The 15397-nt window shown below is 36.3% G+C and overlaps 2 protein-coding genes across 2 annotated transcripts; one reads left to right on the top strand and one right to left on the bottom strand.

Annotated features, from left to right (window-relative positions):
* Positions 1-7605: 7605 nt before the first annotated feature.
* On the bottom strand, positions 7606-9225 carry LOC107478701 (uncharacterized). Its single transcript, XM_016098835.1, has one exon. It carries the CDS (start codon positions 9223-9225, stop codon positions 7606-7608), a length of 1620 nt encoding a protein of 539 aa, XP_015954321.1.
* Positions 9226-10729: 1504 nt separating this feature from the next.
* Positions 10730-13711, top strand: LOC107478692 (leucine-rich repeat extensin-like protein 4). Its single transcript, XM_016098826.3, has one exon. It carries the CDS (start codon positions 11032-11034, stop codon positions 13171-13173), a length of 2142 nt encoding a protein of 713 aa, XP_015954312.1. The 5' UTR covers positions 10730-11031; the 3' UTR covers positions 13174-13711.
* The last annotated feature ends 1686 nt before the right edge of the window (positions 13712-15397 follow it).

The following is a 15397-nucleotide window of genomic DNA, read 5'->3' on the forward strand; positions in this document are numbered from 1 at the left end:
ACTTTTAAGGCTTGAAACTTAAACTCCAAGTGCTCTATCAATTTTTTACTGTCCCATACATTTTTCAGAAGCAAACAAAATTCAAATATTACTCAAATAACAGTCCAAAAATAGAGAAGTATCACTAAATTTTCAGAATTAAGAATCAAGCACAAAAACCACAAAGTGACTCATATGAACACCAAAAACAAGCACAAACATACTCTAACTAATCCTAACCCTTACCTCTTATGTAATTCAGTTAGTAAATCTTTCTCACACTAGAAAATGTGCATACAAGGGCAGAAACACAGCTGGTAGTGGTGAATTTTATTTTTGGGCCTAAAGTATCGCAAAACGTCAAAATTCAACCACGGTGAGCTCGAAACTCCTTAACTCCTTAGGCGTGATCTATGGGTGCTTCAAGAGGAGTTTTTTATACATAGAGGAGAGTAAGGATTCATCATGGTTACTATTTATTTTTAAAAGAAAAAGAAAAGGAGAAAGAACAAGAGTTTACCTAGCTGAATTCGGTATAAACGCAAATATTGGTGAAAACGGACAAGAGTTTGTGCTTATTGGTTTGAGCCTTTGAAGAACACTTCAAGAATAGTGTATGAATGGTGAGATAAGAGGCTGAAAATGCAGGTAGTGTATGCAGAATTTTCTCTCTTTCTCTCTCAAGAATTTGGTCAAAAGAGTGTAAAAATGTGTAAAGTGTTTTGTGAATTTTGTGGCAAATACTTCCTTAAATAAAAAATTAAATTCTTGCAGAATTTTATGATGGTAAAAGGGGCTGAAATTTTTGTGGTCAAGGATTGGGCTTCAATGAACAAGGAGCGTGAAAACGAGGAAGCATAGTCAGCACTTGCATGTCGAGCTTATCCGCAATTAACCGCAGTTAGTTACTCAAGGTTAAATGCACAGCAGAGAGGGGTGAAAGGCTGAGATAGTTTTAACCTAGAGGCTGAGAAGAAGAGACAAGTTACTTGAATGGCAAGTAAGAAGATTTGGGGTCTCTAGGAGTTGTTTGCAGAATACTAGTCAGAAATTTAGTTCGGAGTAAATTTTACTGTGTGGTAAAATAATTAATGGCTAAGATTTATTCTTAAAGAAATAAATCATGAATGAATGGCTAATATTAATCTTGGGACACAATTATTAACGTAGAAATTATTTTTACCACTGGTTTCGAAGTTTTCGGTTATAAGAATTTTTCTCGGCGCATGCAAAACCGTCACTAGAAGTGAATTTCCAGCTCAAAAAGTCTCCAGTGAGAAAATAAACTAATGGTAATATAATATCTATTATTTACTAGTCAAACTTGACTTAGGGAGAATTAATTACCCTCATAAAGTCAATTTTGACCATATTAATAGCCTTTGTCTTTTTAATTTTTAATTTTTTTCTTTTTTTATTTTTTTTACCATTGGACCAGCCTCACTATTTCTTGTTAGGCTGCAGTTTGGAATTTTGCAAAATAAATTTAAAAATAGCCAGAAAAATCTGTTTATCGAAAATCGAATTCTTACAAGTTTCGATTTATACACGATTTCCATTTGCATGCAATTAGAATCTAATGGATTCAATTTAGTACCAGTTTGCATAAATCGAATTTAATCAATTCGATTTATATAGAACTGCAACTTGGGACATTCAAATAGCCTTTTTCTTTTTGAAGAATCTGGATAATTTTGGGTTACACTTGGTTTATTATAGTAATTTATCCCATTTTTTACCATGAAAGACATAAACGTAGACAAGGCTAACCATAAAAATAAAATAAAATTAACATTGTGTCCACAAAAAATGAATTACGTTCAACAAAAATAACCAATTATTAATTGTTTATTAATTTTATTATAAAATTAATTGAAATACCCAAATTATCCTTATCTCTTTCATTATCTTCAACCTTCTAAATCTTTCAACTCAACTATCTATTAACAACAAAATCACTATCCTCTTTTTAAAATTTTGAGCATCATCACTGTATGACCACCACAACTACTGCCAGCACTACTATACCACCACTACCACTACGACCAACACCACCATCAACACAACACAGCAATAAACAAAAATAGAAAAAATGATACAAAAGGAGATAAACAGCAACACCAACAAATAAAGAGTATGTGCTTTGTGGGAACTGCAATGAGAGGCGAGTGGCTTTGAGAGAGATGAGTTCAAAGATGTCGTTCGTGTCCATATTCCAAGTGCAGGGAAAGAATGATGTGGTTGTGGCAGTTGGAAATAAAATCTCAACACAAGTAATTGCTTTACAATTAGCACAACACACTGACCTAATATTGTGAATGGAATGGTTGATAACCATGACCGCTATACCCAATTTTGAGTGGTGCAGCCACTCCACTGCTGGATTTGGCCAACTTGGCATCCTTTTTCTCGCCATCACAAGGCAATGCGGCAGTTGGTGCGCGAACTTAGAACTTGTATAACTTAACCGGCAAGTGCATCGGGTCATCTAAGTAATACTTCAGGTGAGTAAGGGTCGATCCCACGAAGATTGTCGGACTGAACAAGCAATAGTTATCCTGTTAGACTTAGTCAGGCAAACAGTAAAAGATGGTTGTTGTAGAAAGCGCATAAAATGAAATAATAAAGAAAGCAATAATGGTTTGGTGTAAAAACAATATAGGAAAAAAGTTAAGGTCTCGGAGATGTTTATCTTTCTGCATTAAAACTTCTTATTAACTATTTTAACAATGAATGATTTACTCTATAGCAAACTGTAAGTAATTAAACCCTAATCCTTAGTGATTTAATCTTCTCTGATCCTCATCAAATGCCACTCCCGTAGTCATTCAATTCAGATTGGAGGGTGAATTTCAAAATGCTAGTTTATACCATAAAGGCCCTAATAACCCTAGATCCCGGTTGACCAGATGTTGCTTGTCCCCAACAGGTTGTGGATTAGCAGTCTAGGAGGTGTGTTCTCAAACTGTAGTTAAAGTGAACTCTTCCGAGGATCACAAGAACTCATGTAGAAAAAAGGTCATACTCCCGTTCCTCCCAGTTTCATTACATTAAGAATGAAAACACACCTTAAAATTAAATTAAACATATATTAAAATGAATAATAATAATCTCAATCCATAGAAATAAACAGAGCTCCTAACATTAACCAGAAGTTTAGTTGCTTATAACTAAAAAGGTGCAGAAGGAAAAAGATCCTCAACCTAATTGATCTCTTCCTTTAAATACTAACCTAATAATAAATACTAACCCTAAAAGATATTATTTAAAAAATAAAGATTATAAAGATAAAATAAGATAAAACTAATAAGTGCTAAATCCACTTAAAGGCCCAATTGAGTGTAATTCAGGCTGCTTGCTGGTGTACCACTCCAGGATTGGGCATTGAATGCCAGAGAGGGAAGCGCGCATTCTGATCTCTTGCCCCCTGCTGGTGTTGAACGCCAGGTGGGCGTTCAGCGCCCAGGAGAGAACTGTTAGCATTTTTCTTTCTTGCTCTAGGTTTCTCCAAACTGCTCCGAATTTCATTTAAAACCATAAAAACACAAGAAAAACTCAAAGTAGCATCCAAAGGTGATTTTTACACTAGAATCAAGTAAAAGTAATTAAAATCTAAATAAAATAATATAAAAATGACTAAAAAGGGTATAAGATGCTCACGTATCAGCAGTGTTGCTCCTTCCTTCCCTGAATTGGATCACCATCTGCCACAATTGCCTTTTTTCCCAACGTCCACATCGGAAATCAATTCCTTGCCATGGTTCAAATCCAGAGAAACCCGTGGGGCGATTTCAGTATTATTGCCATGGGGAACTCTAGCACCTACGACTGGCTTCGATGGCACACATCGATGTCATCGCGGCCGTCAATCTCAAGATCCAAAGAGGGATGAGTCATAAACAACAATGAGTTTAGAGATTTGTATGCTGACGTTCTCTAACCCTTCACTTCCTCATCCTAACCGCCAAAATTGCATTACTCTTCCCATGTATCTGGAAGATAAACAGTGGAATAGCTTTCGATGATTGTTTTTTCTGCTGTTTCATGGAGAAGGAGGAAAATCAGCAGATAGAGAAGAAAGAAAAGGGTTCTTATAGGAAAAGTAAAAAGAAGTGGGTGTATACAGAGGAGGAAAAAATCTAACTCTGGAAAAGATGAAAAAAATGTTAAAAATAATAAATAAGAGTAATTTGGGTATTTTAATTAATTTTTTAATGAAATTAATAAAATTTAATTATTAGTTATTTTTGTCGAACATAATTTATCTTTTATGAGTACAACATTAATTTTATTCTTTTATGGTTAGTTTTATCGACGTTTAAATCTTTCATGGTTAAAAATGATTATTTACCCTTATTTTAAATTTGTCGCAAAAACGTATTATACTTTACTTATTTTATAATAAGAACTTGTTTAATTAACATAGAATTTTTTATTTATCAAGAGTTATTATTGAGTAAAAAAATATTTCCATTTATAATATTTAGTAGTTGTAAAGGATAGTTGATTCAAATGATTTGACCATTATTTTTTCAATTAAATTATCTACACTTAATTTTAGGTATATATATTTTTAATGAGTTTTAGATATGTTTCTAAAATCAATTTAAAAGATGAGATATGTTTTTAGATGTATTGCATATCCATGTATCAAAGAAAGATATGAAGATATATTAAAATTTAACTCATGAACACAGAAGCATATAATTACTTCACCAATTTATGACAGAAAATTTAATGCGAACAATGAGTAGAGTTAAATTGTATAAAAAAAACTTAGAGCCCAAAAAACCAAGTATTAAAGCAGAAGCAGAGTGAAGCTCATGGCAATGCCCCCATTTCTTCAATTTACACAAACTAAAACCTTCTACAAACAACTAAGTATCAAAGAATTTACAACACAGAAAAAAAGTTATGAACATCAATTAATTAATTAAAGAGAGAAAAACATATTCGGAGGATGAAGCGGCCACGATGAGGAGTGCAGTGCGGAAGAGAAAGCACCGACGAGAATGAGAAGCTCAGGCCACGAAAAAATCTTCTGTTATATTTTATTTTTTTAGAATTAAGTATGATTGCAATTTTAGGGGATTTTTTTTTATGTTTGAGTATTTAAGAGTTTACAATAAATTTAGATATTTTAAATTTAATTTTTGAAGTTTAGTTTTATTTAAACTATTTTTTAAATATGTATTTTAAATTTTAAAAAATACTAAATCTATTTCGATGTGTTTGTTTTGATTTTTTTAATTAATGTAATAAAAGACTAAATAAAAGAAGAGTTTAAAGGATACCTAATTGTATTGTATAAATCTAACATTTTTTATATGGACGAAGCAAATAAAAACAAAATATTATACCGATATATATGTATGTTATTTTAATATTGAAAGTAATTACTAAAAATTTTATCTTTTATATTATAAAAAATATAAATAGTAGTTTTCAAACAAAAAAGTGCAAGTGAATGACATAATTGACATTAGGTAGATTAAATATTCTTAAAAGTAGAAATAACCTAAATGTATACTTTTGTGTACTTTGTAAATCCTATGTAAACTGCGAGGAGAAGTGGCAGAACAGTGGATCATTAGGCCTGAATGGTTTGTGGTGTTTGTTTTAGTTTATTTATTTGTTTTTTTGAACAATCGAGCTCAACACAAAAAAGTCGAGCGACAGAAACAAAAGACACAAGCATTTAAAAATAAGGAAAATAACTTGAACAGTATCCCTGTTGTTATCTTCGGTATTGCCATCAACAACAAAAGGGATCCGCACTACTCCACTCTCTATAACTGCTCAAAGATTTGTGGAACACCTCGTCTACACCAGCTTCCTTGTTATTAAAGATCCGCCCGTTTCTCTCAAGCCAAATGTTCCAAATAACTGCAAAGAAGCATATGAGTCATTTGTTGCGCTCCTCTTTCCTGCTAATGACACCTGTCCAATCTCAAAATATTCTTTCAGTGAACTTGGACAAACCACTGATCTCCCAAATTCATTTAGTCATTCATACCACACCTATCAAGTAAACTCACAACCAAAAACAAGTGGTGAATATGTTCAACGTCCTTTTTACACAAAACACATATGTTATCACCATGGCTAAAAAATTCCAGTCTATGCAATCTTTCTTTAGTATTTACTCTTCCTATCAAAGCAAACCAGATAAATAACCCCATTCGTGGCGGAACCAAACCTTTTCATATGGTTCTGGTGAAGCTATAGATGGTGATGCCTATCGGGAGCGTTTTTTACTGCAACACCTGCACAAAAGAGTTAGTTGAGAAAATGCCTTGTCAAATTTTCATATGACTCTGTCTTGCGTATCACATGCTATCTTTATAGGCCTTAAAGTCTCATGCAATTGATCCACTAATTCCAACTCCTATTGGTATAAATCTCACCTCCACTGAAAGTTCCAAATCCACTCTAACCCATCCCAAAATCCGCAATCCCCTATAACAGATCCTCTTTGATTTGAAATAGAGAAGAGCCTCGAAAAACTCATCTTTAGCGAACTACTTTGTAACCAAACATCTTCCCAGAATCGAGTCTTCCTCCCATCACCCACATCCATAGACAACCCAACAATCATCTTATCTCTGACATTTCAATCCTTGAACTAGAGCTGATAGATATCCTTCCATGGACCCCCTATACTAGGCAATGTCTGAGCTGATAACATCACATTGGGGTTCATGTTATGATAAGAGCATACAACCTTCTTCCATAATGGACACTCCTCTTTTGAGAAATGCCACCACCACTTGAAAAGGAGAGCTGTGTTCCTAATCATAGCATCACCCACCCCAACCTACCTAACTTTTTAAGAGCCTGAACCACTTTCCACTTAACCATTGCCAGCCCATTCCTTCCTTCCTCCTTACTCCATAGGAATTTTCTCTGCAAGGAAATCAAATTTTCTGCCACTGTCCTCGGCATCTTATATAGGCTCAAGTAGTACACCAACAAGCTATTCAACACAGATTTAATAAGGACTAACTTACCCGCTTTATTAAGCACTTTTGCCTTCCACAAACTAATCTTCTCCTCAACTTTATCAATAATCGGCTTCCAAGTATTGACCTGCCTTGGGTTCGCTCTTAGAGAAATGCCCAGATATCTGACTGGAAGGTTAGCCTCGTTACATCCCAATAAGTTGCACATGTTGCAAGTCCACGACTGTTTGCAATTGATTGGGATCAAAATAGACTTATCGAAGTTGATACGTAACCCCGACATCACCTCAAAACACCTTAGCAACCTGGCATAGTTTTTGATGGTCTCCTCCTCCGGTGGACAGAACAATATAGTGTCATCAGCAAATTGAAGATGTGACAATTCTATATTATTCTTGCCAACCAACAAAGGCAAAATACGTCTATTTCTGACTGCCTCTCCTATCATCCTATGCAAAAAATCAACAACAAGAATAAATAGAAATAAAGACAGTGGATCACCTTGTCTCAATCCCCTCTCCATCTTAAATGGTTTAGTTGGTGAGTCATTTATCAAAATCGACATAGAGGCTATACCAACACACTCCTTCACCTAACCTCTCCACGTCCAACCAAATCCCATCTTCTGTAACACAATATCCACGAAGCTCCATTTTACCCAATCCTACGCCTTCTGAAAGTCTAATTTAATGATCGCCGCTTCCATCTTCCTCATCTTCAACCATTGCACTGTTTCGCATGCAATAAGTGCCCCATCATGTATTTTTTGAACCTTCACAAATGCGCTCTGTGTCTCCCCTACTAGACCTAGCATCACTGATATCATCCTTCGGACCATCACTTTAGAGATTACTTTAAATACGCAACCTACCATGCTAATCGGCCGGAGGTCTTTAATCTCCTTGGCTCCAGTAAACTTAGGTGCTAGGGCCACCCACGTAATATTCGAATCAGAAGGCAACCTTGATGATCGAAAAAATTCCAACACAGCTGACGTGAACTCTGCACCAATATCATCCCAGCACTTTTTAATGAAATTCATGTTATACCCGTCACTTCCTGTCGCCATAGAAGACTCACAATCCCAAACCACCTCTCTAACCTCTTCCGTTGTTGGCATTCTCTCCAATGCTACAGACTCCTCTTCATCAATTCGATTTACCAAACCGTCCCTAAACCCCACAACCGGCAATCTCTTTTGTTGATACAAATCCTTATAAAACTCTCTGATTGCAATCTTGATCCGAGCATGATTTTTTATCAACCTTCTATTAATTACCAATGCATCAATTCTGTTATTCCTCTGTGTTGCTGATGCTAAGTTATGGAAGTACTTAGTGTTTTTGTCTATATCCTTCGCAAGCTTGGATCGTGACATTTGCTTCCAGTGTACTTCTTTTCTCACATACCACTGCTTACAACAACTTACCAGAGCCTTCCTTCTAGTCTCCACTGTACCATCATAAATGCCATTGCCAGCCATATCATCTATCCTCTTGATTTTCTCCTCAAAGTGCTGGATTTTTTTGTCCACATCACCAAATTTGTCCTTTTGCCATCTCCCTAAAGGCAACGTTAGGGCCTTCAGTTTTTCTATGAACTGCAGTTCGCCAAGATTCCTCCATTCTTCCCTAACTATTCTTAAAAAACCCTCATATGTAAACCAAAAGTCTAAGCTTTGAAAAGGTCGTGGTCCACCTCTAAATTTGGAGTCCTCAACTATAATTGGGCAGTGATCTGACAAACCTCTCGGTCCACCTTTTAATCGAATCTTTGAGAACTCCTCAATCCATTCTACACTTAATAGGACTCTATCAATACAACTGCAAGAGCGGCCTCTAAACCATGTAAATTTACGATTATTCAACGGCAAGTCCAGTAGCTGCATATCTTGGATCCAATTCTTAAAATCTTCTGCTGACATTGTTAACCTGTCCTGACCTTTCCTCTCTTCAATCTGTATAACCTCATTAAAGTCTCCCATGTAACATATTGGAACTTGACATAATCCAGCTATAAAACTCAATTCCTCCCCTACAGTAAGTTTCTCCACTCTAGTATGGGCACCATACACTAAAAAAAAAACACAATTGAACTCATTTTTTAACAGGACTCCTTCAACACATAACCATCTCTCCCCTTTGTAACAGTTATTCATTTTAAATAGCATGTCATTCCACATTAACAACAGATCATTGGACGTGCCATCAGAACCTACAAACTCCCAACCCACAACATCACTCCCCCAAATACGTACTATATCAAACTTAGTCATATCTTGCATCTTTGTTTCAACCAAACCTAGCATATTTAATTTTTACTTCTATTTTAGTTCTTTTACCATACTCAATTTTTCAACACCCTGTAATTCCTTAACATCTCAAGAGCTAAAAATCATTTAAAACTTTATTACACACCTTTTTAATTTCTTGGGTCTGCATCTTCGTGCCTTTTTTTTTTTTGCTTCGCCAGCCTCCTTTTTTGAGCTAATGCTTCATTCTGTTCTTGAAGAATTGCCATGATATCGTCTTCTTCATTATATTGCACTGCTTCTGATTCGACAACCAACTCTCAGGTCCTTCTATTTTCAATAATTTGCTCTTCCCGTTATAAGTTCTTTCCGTTATTTATTTGTATTTGTTGAAATAGAGTATTTGCATTTGTTGGACTTAATTTGTTTAATTTTGTTTGTTTTTTTATTTGAACTATGTTCTATATTATTGTATTGAGGTATCTTTTTAAAATGCATTTTTTGAATTTTTTAAATCAGATAAAAAATGTAGAAGATATTATATAATAAAAAGTCATTTAACAATATAAATTTATAAAAATTTAGTTAATATATATCGTAAAGATAAATAATAAATTTATAATTAATAAAAAATTTTAAAAATTTTATTTAATAAATATAAAATAAATACATTAAAAATTTAAATTTTTTATATTTTTAATATTTTTTTTGAATTTTTAAATTTAAGATGTGTTTTTAAGACACAAAATAAATATGTACATAAAAGATTAAGATTAAGTGTTAACACTTTCGAAAATTTAGTGGACAAAATAGATATGTCTGCACACACTTTCTAATCCTTCTTATTCTATATTATATTAAGTGTGTACAGTAATTAATGAACAACTACTAATTTTCACCTAGGGGGAAAAAAGACCTACCACTAATTTTCAATAATGCAAAGTAATAATAATAAGAAAAATTTCCAGTTTCCACAGTCCACACTACTCCGGTAAGATCAACTACCCAACAAAACTTCTTTTATTTGACTCTATAATTAATAATTTGTGTTACTCGCCGGAATTGGGCATCGCCGCCTGCCGCTATTAAAGGAAATAGTTCCCACAATCATGCTACTTCTACCACCTGTCCGATTATGTTAATTTTCTTTTAAAATTACAATTACATTCACACATAGATTATCGTTGCTATTATTACGGTAATACAATTGAAATACACAATTAGTTGAAAATAGAATGTAATGTGTGTTATTGGTGGCTGGCTGGCTGGCTTATTGCGACTTTATTCCAAGAGTAGCAAGTAGGAACTCCAATGTAAATTGCAAGGAAGAAAAGAATAAAATCTTTTCTTATGGGAGGGTTTTGAGAAGCTACAGAATAAACAGGTCACAAAAGAAATCTATCAATCTTTCTTTCTTTTTTTCGCCTTTTCTAAACAAAAACAACAAATGAATTAATTGATTAATTAATGATATAGTAATTGTAATAAGGAAATAAAATAAAAGGTGTGAGAGAATCTGGTGGGCTTTAAGCTGTGATATAGCTGTCTTTTTGAATGAATGAATTATTCAAGCCCACTCTGCGCCTCTTCCCTCTCTCTATATCGCTTCACGCAGCCATCATAAACTCACCACTTCTTACACTCACAACTTGAAAATCCCTAGAAACTAGAAAGCAAAAACCCTCACACTCTCCATAACGCAAAGCTGCTGCATTTTCCTCACTTATATTTAGATCTCAACTTGAAAAAGAAAAGGAAAAGGAAAATCAAAATCCCACCAAGTACAAAAGAGAAAAATAGAAAAGAAATTAACTTTTGTATATCAATGCGGCATATGATATGAAGAAGGAAAATCAAAACGTTTCCGTTGTAGCTGTTCTCACTGCATTGTTGTTTGCAGGCACATTGTCATCAGTGTGTGCCTCCCACTCCAAGCAAACAAGCTTCAGTGGCGAACTCAGCCATGTGGAAACCATGTATATCAAGCAGCGGCAGTTGCTCTACTACAGGGACGAGTTCGGTGACAGAGGAGAGAATGTCACCGTAGACCCTTCCCTGGTGTTTGAGAACCAGCGCATCAGAAACGCTTACATTGCATTGCAAGCATGGAAGCAAGCCATTGTTTCCGATCCTCTCAACTTCACAGCAAACTGGGTAGGATCTGATGTGTGCAGCTACACTGGGGTCTACTGTGCACCCGCACTGGACAACCCTAAGATCCGCACCGTTGCTGGCATTGATCTGAACCATGCGGATATTGCTGGCTACTTACCGGAAGAGCTTGGTCTCTTGGTGGATCTTGCCCTCTTCCACATTAACTCAAACAGGTTCTGTGGCACATTACCGCACCGCTTCGATAAGCTCAAGCTCTTGTTCGAATTGGATCTCAGTAACAACCGCTTCGCCGGCAAGTTCCCTGCTGTGGTACTGAGACTCCCAACCCTCAAGTTCTTGGATCTGAGGTTCAACGAGTTCGAAGGTGGGGTCCCCAGAGAGCTCTTTGACAAAGATCTTGACGCCATTTTCATCAATCACAACAGGTTCGTCTTTGAAATTCCTGATAACTTAGGAAACTCGCCGGTTTCCGTTATTGTGTTGGCCAACAACAGGTTCCATGGTTGCATCCCTGCAAGCATCGGGAACATGTCGAACCTCAACGAGATCATTCTCATGAACAATGAGCTCAGAGCGTGCTTGCCTTCCGAGATTGGCTTGTTGAAGAACCTCACAGTCTTTGATATCAGCTTCAACCAGCTCTTGGGACCATTGCCGGACGCCATTGGAGGAGCTGTGAGCTTGGAGCAGTTAGACGTAGCGCACAACTTGCTCTCTGGGAACATTCCGGCCAGTATTTGCATGCTGCCAAATCTTCAGAACTTCACTTATTCTTATAACTTCTTCACAGGGGAGCCGCCGGCGTGCCTGAGGCTGGCATCGTTTGATGACCGGACGAACTGCTTGCCGGGAAGGCCGTTGCAGAGATCCGCGGCCCAATGTAGGTCGTTCTTGTCTAAACCTGTGGACTGTAACTCGTTTGGATGCAAGCCATTTGTTCCTTCCCCTTCACATCCTTCGCCTCCTTCACCTGCTTCGCCTCCTTCACCTTCTTCACCTTCTTCACCTTCACCCTCACCCTCTTCACCGCCTTCTATTCCTTCACCTTCTCTGCCTTCTCCCTCTTCGCCACCGTCTCCCCCTTCGCCTTCTTCCCCCAATGCACCAGGACAAGGTCCTCCTCCATCAACTCCTACTCCAATACCTTCTCCACCTAGAAGCGAACCTTCCCCAATTTATAGACCACCCTCTCCTCCCTCCTCACCACCCCCGCCATCACCAATCTATATACCACCTTCTCCCACGCAGCCAGCACCTCCATCTGAGCCTTCACCTACCCCAACCCCAACGCCACCATACTGTGTCCGGTCGCCACCGCCTCCGCCTCCGCCGCCAAATTCTCCATCAATACCGGCTCCTGAATTATCCCCGCCCCCACCTTCGCCTTATCATTATACCTCGCCGCCACCTCCCACTCACTCACCTCCGCCACCCACATATAACCAATCACCGCCACCTCCACCACCCTGCATAGAACCTCCTCCACCGCCACCACCTTCTCCCACACCTTATCTCCCACCACCATCCCCATCACCTCCACCTCCACCGGTTCAACATAATTCCCCGCGACCACATCATCCACCGGTCCACTATAGTTCACCACCACCGCCACCGGCACAATATAGTTCACCACCACCGCCACCGGCACAATATAGTTCTCCACCACCCCCTGTCCATTACAGTTCACCACCACCACCAACCCCTGTTCATTATAGTTCTCCGCCGCCACCAGCATCATCACCACCCTGCGAAGAAACTCCACCATCCCCGACCCCTTCCCCACCACCATCCCCTGTATATGAAGGGCCATTGCCACCTGTCGTCGGAGTCCCATACTCATCGCCTCCACCACCACCTTTCTATTAATTCTTTTGAGATGTTCTCTCCTCTAACCTTTCAATCTCTCTCCAACACAATTCACACTTGTTTTTGCGGCCAATTCTTCTACTACACACGGCCCCTTCTTGTGCCTCCTCAATCAATCATGATCATGGTGGCGACTCTCGTCGCTTGTGGAGCAAAATTAAACATGCTAGATTATGACCACTTTGTGCAATGCAACATTTGTTCTTATTTGGATTTGTATCATTATGTGCTCAAAAGACATGAAAGTGAGAAGAGGTAGCCGTGTGTTTGCGGGTAAGAGGAGAAAGCTTCTCCATATTTTGATTTGAATTATTATGAATATTCCCAGTTGTGAAATAAAAAAAATGCCAGAAAAAAAAAAAGAATAGGTTGCAGAGAAAATTGTATGTATAGCAATCAATCGGGGACCATAAGTTTCATGGCTGCAAAAACCATTGTAGCGTTAGCACTTCCTGCTACTTCCATTTCTACTTCCTGGAGTTTATTGTTATTATTATCTCTCTTATATCATAATTAATATTCTTATCATTTTTTTAAACTTCTACACAATTTATGTATTTTTGTTTCCTGAATTTAAGTTGTTCCTCTTATCAGCATTCTAATCTGTATCTGCTGTGAGATAATTGATTTCAAAGGTGTATCTTTCTGGACATCCCTGCAAGTGCAAGTGTTGGTTGTTTTTGCTTCTACTTTTAAGTCTTTGCGTGAAGTAATAATGAATGAGTTAATGAAACTAACATAAGTGGAAAGGGGTGTATAGTGATATTAATGTCTCCGATGGAGGCAACCACCAGATCCTACATGTCCTGATTGAGATCACGGTGGTGGGGCCTCAGTCACTGAATCTCCCAAGTAACGTTAAGGAACACCAATTTTTTAATAAACTCTCTTCTGCTTCATTTGATTATTAAAGCCTAATATTGTTGAAGTTTACCCCTGCTGCCATCCATGTGCAAACCTTTGATTTGAATTTAAATATGCACAAACATCAAACATGACACCCATTGGATTCTCGACAATAGTACTATTAAACTTGTGACTAGCCCAATCATGTGTAGTTGTGTACAAAGTTATGCATATCTATTATTATGCTTCTCTGTTTCATTTCACTTTTTTTTTTAATTATTTTCTGTGTGGTATGTTAGATGAGGGGTCTCCAAGTTAAAAGTGTGTTACACTTACAAATTATCCAGTATGAAACTAAAATAGATCAAATTAGTCTTCTGCAATTGCCAAGCTAACCCAAAATGAATAAACGAATGAATGAATGAAGTTGCTATATATTTATTGTTGAGTGTTTGAAGTTGCAATATTATTTTATCTGCATATTTTCAGAGAAATGGAAAATTAACTGGACTCCATAGAGTGAAGTATTGAACATGGAGGGTAGGTGCTTTTATTAACTATCTAACTAGTTAATGCACGCCACCAAATATTAGGTGAAAAATTGCATCCCCTGCTGAAGGCAGTGTCGGTTGTCGGTATAATTTATCTTTATCACAGCAAGTGATAATTGAAGTTCTACATATGTAATGTATTTTGCTGGACATAGCCTTCCAATAAATTCACCAATTTTGGCATTAGGGGGATAAAATAAGGTGAAAAATATTATACAGGCCATACACGTTCCACTTGTCCTTGCACGAAGGGAAAACTGGTAAATAATGCAACGCAAAGTAAAGAAAGCAAGACATGTTCCGCTTCCTACACAGAAAGGACAGTGACCTTTTATGATAGGGACCCTCCTTAGATAATATAATGAATGATCACTGACTTTTTAAATTAGTTTTTAAATTTTTTTTAATTAAATTTGTTATTTAAACATTTTAAATTAGTTATATTAATTTTTTATTTATATTTTATTGATGATGTTAAAATTTACTAATATAACATATTAAGTGATATTTCAATACACATAAAAAAAATTTTAATTAATTATTAACATAATAACTTTATAAAATTATATCAAATCAAAATTTAATTGAGTAAAAAATTTAAGACATTGAAATTTTTTAATTTAAAATTAATTTGATTTAATTTTATAAATTAATTATGTTAATAGTTAATTAAAATTCTTAAATATCTATTAGAGTGTCAATTAACCTGTCATATTAGTAATTTTTTATATTACTAATAAAAAAATGACGAAAAAATTAATATAACTAATTTAAATTTTTAAAGAATGAATATAATTAAAAAAATTTAAAAACTAATTTAAAAATAA

The sequence above is a fragment of the Arachis duranensis genome, chromosome 3, assembly GCF_000817695.3.
Source record: "Arachis duranensis cultivar V14167 chromosome 3, aradu.V14167.gnm2.J7QH, whole genome shotgun sequence".
NCBI lineage: Eukaryota > Viridiplantae > Streptophyta > Magnoliopsida > Fabales > Fabaceae > Arachis > Arachis duranensis.